Source organism: Lathyrus oleraceus, chromosome 3 (genome assembly GCF_024323335.1).
Source record: "Lathyrus oleraceus cultivar Zhongwan6 chromosome 3, CAAS_Psat_ZW6_1.0, whole genome shotgun sequence".
Taxonomy (NCBI): domain Eukaryota; kingdom Viridiplantae; phylum Streptophyta; class Magnoliopsida; order Fabales; family Fabaceae; genus Lathyrus; species Lathyrus oleraceus.
The window spans coordinates 479794759-479801493 of NC_066581.1; the positions used below are offsets into that span (position 1 = coordinate 479794759).

General features: G+C 38.8%; 1 protein-coding gene and 1 non-coding gene across 2 annotated transcripts; one reads left to right on the forward strand and one right to left on the reverse strand.

The window, feature by feature from the left end:
- The first annotated feature begins 2349 nt into the window (after nt 1–2349).
- Nucleotides 2350–2456, forward strand: LOC127134026 (small nucleolar RNA R71). The gene has a single exon (XR_007807808.1). It is a non-coding gene; the product is annotated as a small nucleolar RNA R71 (small nucleolar RNA).
- A 2274-nt stretch (nt 2457–4730) lies between these two features.
- On the reverse strand, nt 4731–6131 carry LOC127128825 (uncharacterized). The gene is made up of 3 exons (XM_051058188.1): nt 5664–6131; nt 5317–5586; nt 4731–5223 (listed from the first exon to the last, which is right to left on the reverse strand). The coding sequence occupies exons 1-3, from the start codon at nt 5695–5697 to the stop codon at nt 5180–5182; spliced, it is 348 nt and encodes a 115-aa protein (XP_050914145.1). The 5' UTR covers nt 5698–6131; the 3' UTR covers nt 4731–5179.
- Between the last annotated feature and the right edge of the window lie 604 nt (nt 6132–6735).

Genomic DNA, 6735 nt, shown 5'->3' on the forward strand with positions numbered 1-6735 from the left:
TGAGTTTGAGTAGCTATGAAGCTTTCCATCATCAACTCGAGATTTGACTTCCTAGGCATGTTAGGAGCATTATTGGCTAGTTTTTGATATCCAGGCGAAACAGCTGGTGTTTGGCCAGGTGCATAAAGGGCATTGTTATTCTTATACGAGAAATTGGGATGGTTTTTCCAACCAGGGTTGTAAGTATTTGAATAGGGATTTCCTTGTGTGTAGTTCACTTGATCGGTTGGGACTCCTGCTAATATTTGACATTCTTGTACAGTGTGTCCAGGATTTCCACATAGCTCATAGTTTGGAGTTACAACGGCCACGGTGTGTAACACCCCGAATAAAATAAGAGAATTATTTAAATTAAGTTAATAATATATTTATTAATTTAATTAAATAAATTGAATTATTGGATTATTATTATTATTATTTGGAATAATAATTAGTGGAAAATATATAAGTTGGAATAAGAGAAAAGGGTTTTCATTTTTGGTAAAGAGTTTTCACGTGAAACAGAGAAGCGGCTGAAAAGTGGAAAGTGGAGAAAGGGCAAAGAGGAAGAGCTAGAGAGCAAAGGTTGAAGAACGGAAAAGCTTGAAGCTTAGAGATTGCTGGATTATCTCAGGTAAGGGGGGTTTATCGTCGTTTACTGGGTATTATAGATTAACATGTCATGGGTAGTGATAAACCGTTGAAGTGACCCTAATTGGGATGTTGAATGCTGAAATATTGTGATGAATAAGTTGTATTAAAGCTGTAATTGAGTCCGTAATTGTGTGAGTCGTGTTCCCCCGAACGTATAGCTTTTTACGGAAATTGAATCGGAGGTCCGGAAGTCCTCCAACGGCGGAAAATGCGGAGAACTCTGCATTCTGCCTTGTGTTAGCGCAGGAACTGCTGTTTTGTCTGCGTTAACCGGTTAACCCAGGGCGTTAACCGGTTAACACTGTTATATTTTGTGGAAATGTGCTGTTTTGCCTGCGTTAACCGGTTAACCAAGGGCGTTAACCGGTTAACACTGTTGCGTTTTGCCAGAAAGTGTGTTTTGTCCTGCGTTAACCGGTTAACACTGTTGGAAATTTGAAAAATTGATATTTTTAATGTTGTGAACCTAATTGGTGATTGGCCTATTATCGTTAATTGTGATGAGTAATTTTGTTGGATTTATGTTATGAAGTGTTGATACAAGTATGTTGCTGAGTTGTTCCGTGTATGGAAAGTTGTTGAAAATACTGAGTTGTAGGCTTGGTGAGCCAAAGTTGATTATAAGTTGATGTGTTGAAAACATTGTTGTATTGCTATTATTATTATGTTGTCGACAGTTTAAAGTCGTGTATGCCATGTACATTCATATGCATTAAGTCGGAGCTTTGCTCACACCACGTTGGCCTGGATTGGCAAATTTTAAGTTGAAAGTTGAAGGCTTATGCCTTGATGCCCAATAAAATGGCAATGATTTTAAGTTGGGAGTTTTACTCCGAATGGTACCACATGCATGACGAGTCGAGTCTCATTAGAGTTGCATTTTGTTGGCTTGTTGTATGGATATTTAATTTAATTGAGGAGTGGAATTGTGTTGATATTAAGTATGATGTTTGAGTTGATGTGCCGTTACTGGATGTATGTTACGATTAGGGTGATGAAATGTGTGAATTTACTTAGCATTACATGATGATTTATAATGCTTATTGTATCGATTGAGGAACTCACCCTTACAACTATTTTTCAGGTAACGAACAAATGAGTTGAGTGGAAGCTTATGCTTGGAGTCTAGTGTGGTCTCCTAAGTGGGTCATGCTCTGATAGATGTAACATCGGGAGGGAACATTTTAATATTGTTGTTGATGATTGTTGAACCAGTTTACATGTAGTATGTTGCATGTTTTGAATGATCGATTTGATCTCTATCCGCTGCGTATTGTGCAAATGTTTTATGTTTTGAGTTAATGAAAGAGCATGACAGTTATTATGGTGTGAAATGCTGTGTGACACCCTTGATTGCATATTTACTCTGATTGATATGTGTTATTTTAATTATATACTCGGGGTATTTTAGAAGGGTGTTACACGGTGGCTGCGGGTGGTATGGTCAAGTTATCTAATTTTTGGACAAGGGCATCTACCTTTGCATGAACATGGTCAAGGCTACTGATTTCGTACATTCCACCCTTAGTATGGGATTTTTCCACTGGAGTTCGTTCACCTCCCCATTGGCAATGGTTTTGGGCCATGTCTTCAATGAGTTGATATGCTTCAGTGTATGGCTTATCCATAAGTGCACCGCCCGCGGCAGCGTCTATTGTAAGTCTTGTGTTGTACAGAAGCCCATTATAAAAAGTGTGAATGATCACCCAGTCTTCTAGACTGTGATGTGGACATATCCTCATCATGTCCTTGTATCTCTCCCACGCTTCGTAGAGAGATTCCACATCTTTTTGCCTGAATCCGTTGATTTGAGCTCTCAACATAGCAGTTTTTCTCGGCGGAAAGTAACGGGATAAGAAGACGTTCTTCAGCTCCTCCCATGTTGTAACGGAGTTGGAGGGCAAGGATTGCAACCAAGCCCAAGCTTTGTCTCTTAGAGAAAAGGGAAAAAGGCGCAGTCTTATCGCATCTTGAGATACACCATTCGCTTTTACAATATTCGCGTACTGCACAAACTTGGTCAGGTGTTCATTAGGATCTTCTGTTGGATTTCCAGCAAATTGATGTTGTTGGACGACTGATAAGAGTGAGGGTTTCAACTCAAAATCGTTTTGATTAATAGCGGGGGCAGCAATGTTGTTGTGAGGTTCTTGTTGAGATGGGGTAGCGTAGAATTTAAGAGGACGATTCTGTGGTACTTCGTCAGCCATGTTTGGTTTTTCTTCTGATTTAAGAGGAAATGAGATATTGGGAATACCGTACTTTTGTTGATATTCGTGTATTCGGCGTCTCACGTATATGAAACGCTTTAATTCAGGGATTGGTGGTGCTAAGTTATCGCCTTGTGAGCGAGTACTTGGCATACAATCAGGGAAAGAAAAGGAGAGAAGATAAGTTTTTGTTTTTACCTTAGTTTATACCGTGCAACGGAAGAATCACACTATTCGACTAAAGCAGGTCCCCGGCAACGGCGCCAAAAACTTGATGCTTGTCATGGCTATATATAAAATATAGTCTGTCGGGTACTTGACTGCAAGTGCACAGTCTAGTCGCTTTAGTTTTAAAAGATATCGATCCCACAGGGACCTATGGTCAAACTAGTGTTGCTAACGTCACTATGTTTAGCTAAGGGAATTGATTAGTAAGAGTTCGGGGGTAATATAGTAAATCAAAGGGAAATTTTCGGTTTTAAGAAAGAATTAAAGGAAGGAATCAGTATGCAGCGCATTAATCGTCAAGGATTCGATAAGTCACCGGTGAATAGTTTAAATGTCAAATATCTCTCAGTAGAAAATGTTTATTTAAAAGACTTTATCTCACACTCTCGTGGTTGTTGATTTGGCCTATAACTTTAAGTCAGAATGTACGCTCTCGCTGTCCCATTTGAAGTCAAAATTACTTTTTGAAAATAAATAAATTCTAATTATTTTTAAAGTGCTCTCGCTGTTTTTAAACCCAATGCCTAATTTTTACTATCCAGCTCGAGCCTCACGCTCTCGCGATTGTTGGTTCTCACCTTAGTTAATTTCCCACTCTCGTGGCAAAATCGTATTAAATAGCTTTTCACGCTTTTGTGATAAAGTTAATTAAATTCATATTAAAAACTTCAGCCTAAAAGGTTATTTGAGAAAAAAGGGTTATCACCGGTTATTATTAAATCCCATCAAATTAAGTTACTACATACCGATACCTGTAGTTTAGTCGGACATATTAATTAAAGCAATCGCAAGGCATAAACAGATTAACTCAGCGGCAAACATGCTTATAACAATAAATGGGCAATAATAATAATAATTCAATAAAAACCTGGAGATCAAAGTACAGAGTATAGCGATTCTTGGAGCACTTGAGCAGTCCTCCACAAGTCGGTAGGGTTTGCTTCTTCAATACAGATTACTACTTAAAATTAAATAAAGCGTAGTAGTTCCCCAGTGTAGGAAACTGCTACTATGGTTAATTGGAAACCTAACTAGAAAAGGGAAACTATGAAACGAATGGCAAATACAATAAGGCAACGGAAACAAGGTTGCTGGAAAGAACGAAGAAAAAAATGCTGAATGCTAAAAAGTTCAAATTAAATTGCAGAGCATCAAATCAAAGTAGGCCTCTTTAATTTTTCCCAATTGAGTCCTTTATATATGTCCATTAGGTCTTGGTAGTTGAGGAATTCAAGGAACACTGGTCTTGAGAGAGGAAATTGTGGGAAAAGTTTGTTGGAAGAAATATAGCCACTTTTGGGTGCCTGTTGCTGACTACTTCAAAGCGCAGTTTGTGGTTGTGTGACGCTCTTCATGGGCCTGTGACGGTCGTCACAGTCTGGGCCGTGACGAGCATCATGAATGTGTGGCGATCGTCACATCAGCAAAATCTGCTTTTTCTGTTCTTCTGGTTTTTCTATGCTTTTTTTACTTGCTTCTTCTTCTTTTTCTTCCTTTTCTTCATTTTGCTCTTTAATGCATGGAGATTTAAATACTTGCAAAAACAACACGAATACTTGCGCAAAAATCGGGATATTAATCGAAATGATGTGATTTCTGAGTGTAAGTAAAGGCAATTATCTGATGTGTTTTCGCGTTATCAACAAGCCTTTTACAATATAACATTTGAATCAAACTAGTTCATGAATTTCAAACAGGATAAAACACCTTCAGTCATAAACTCACAAACTCACTAACTAATTTAAAATTATTGAAACCAACTCCAACTGTTCTGAAATCAACCAATAACTGAAGGTAAATCATAACAGAATTTCCAGCTGTAATAACCTAACTAACTAATCAATCCTAACCAACTCCAAAAACTAACTGATTTTATTAACCTCTAACTTTTTTCAACAAACCATAATAACCAATCCACAACTAACTGCATAACAGAACCAATTGATTTTCTAACAGAATTCTTCTTCACCCTAACAACATGACAAAGCCTATAAAAGGAACACGCAATGATTCACAATGGATTTTTTTTCATCATTTTGCACCCACCTTTCTCCTCCTTGCTCCAATCTTCTCTTCCCTCTAATCTTCTTCTTCACCTGCAACCGTTCTCAAACTTCACACACCATGATTGCCACAACGACCTGCAATTCACCTACAAGTCACGAATCCAAGTTCAGAAGAGAGAAGAGGAAGTGGTTCAAACAAAAGCACACGTGAAAGATTAGAAGAAGCGAAAGATTCATACCAATTTTGGTCGCCGCATCGTTGAAACCGATTATGCGAAGGTGGTCGAACCCACCGTAACAGATGAATGAAGAAGCCTGGAAACACTCGCGCACGGTTGCAATGGCGTAGAGCGCTACCGGATACCAATATGCACAAAACGAACTCTTTGGCTTTTTCCAGCTTTTCTTCTTATGCGCTGCTGGAACTGCCAATTCTTCGTTCTGAGTCTTCAATGATGGATTATGCAATTCCTCAAGCCCCTGCAGAGAGTTCCATTCCGTATCACGACCTGTAAGAAAACCAGAAGAAGAAGGCGAGTGTAAAACCAACCGAAAGGAAGTGAATCCAAAAGAGTAAGGAAATCACCGAAAGAAGAAGCCGGGAATGGCCAAGAACGCATCGAGAAGCGTCTTCTTCGACATCATCATCACAACGTCATTGTTCATCGTCAACAACACCAAACGTGGATTCCTTTTATCGGCGACCATGAGCGGATTTGAGTGGTAACAACAGCGTACCGCGAGTACGTTGATTCTGTTACTGTTTTCATGAGAGACAAACGGAGAATCTCGGGGTTACAGCGAAGAGCGCCATATTCATTTGATGATGAGCTTCGGGAATTCGAGCTAAGCGTGCCGGTTTTCCATGAGAACGATCGACGTGTGATTGAGGAAACTGAATTTTAGGTCGAACTTATGAACATGTTCTGGTGAGATCGCGTCGAGGTTGACGGTAAAATTGGGGAAGGATCAAAGCTAGGCTTTCATGTGTGGATGATCCGAATCATGTGGGTAGAGAGTGGGCCTTTTGCCCAAACGGATGGTGTTCTGGATTCACAACTCCGCACCACTTCGCACCTCCCCGTTTCTGTATCTAAGCGGCCATAACTGGGCCTCCGTGTTGAGCCTTCTGCTTCTGTTTTGGGCTTGCGCCACTGATTGGCATAAGGCCGGTTTCCGGCCTTTTTTTGTTGTGTTTTTGTTATCCTTTTAGTTTTGGTTTTTTGGCAAGGACTTTGGGCCTAAGGCCCATTCGATTAATTACTGCTCTCCAAGATTTGGCATTACACCATCATTTCCAGGTTTGCAACCTCTGACCCATTCTTGATTAATTGAATTAGGATAATATTAGGTTCCAATTAGAATAATATTATGTTTTAATTTAGGGATTAGAAATATTTTGATTAGTTAGAAAATAATTAGTTGACCCTTTAGAATATTTTGGTTAACAATTGACTAGGAATTTAATTTTTGGTTTAGAATTTGATTGGTTTTTTAGAATATTTGGTTAAGTAGGATTTAATTAGAAATTAAATCTTGATTTTAGAACATTAGGTTAACGTCATTTTAATTAGGACTTTGATTAAATTTTAATTAGGGATAGTTAGCCTTTGATTGAATTTAGAACAATACAATTTCTCAACTTTAGGTTAGAATCA

Bases quoted from the DNA above. Each gene is read 5' to 3' on its own strand.
- LOC127128825 (XM_051058188.1), bottom strand. From the start codon at position 5,697: ATGCGTTCTTGGCCATTCCCGGCTTCTTCTTTCG. The intron at 5,587-5,663 runs GTGATTTCCTTA...GTTTTCTTACAG, and splicing joins ATTCCCGGCTTCTTCTTTCG to GTCGTGATACGGAATGGAAC. The intron at 5,224-5,316 runs GTATGAATCTTT...CGTGACTTGTAG, and splicing joins CGATGCGGCGACCAAAATTG to GTGAATTGCAGGTCGTTGTG.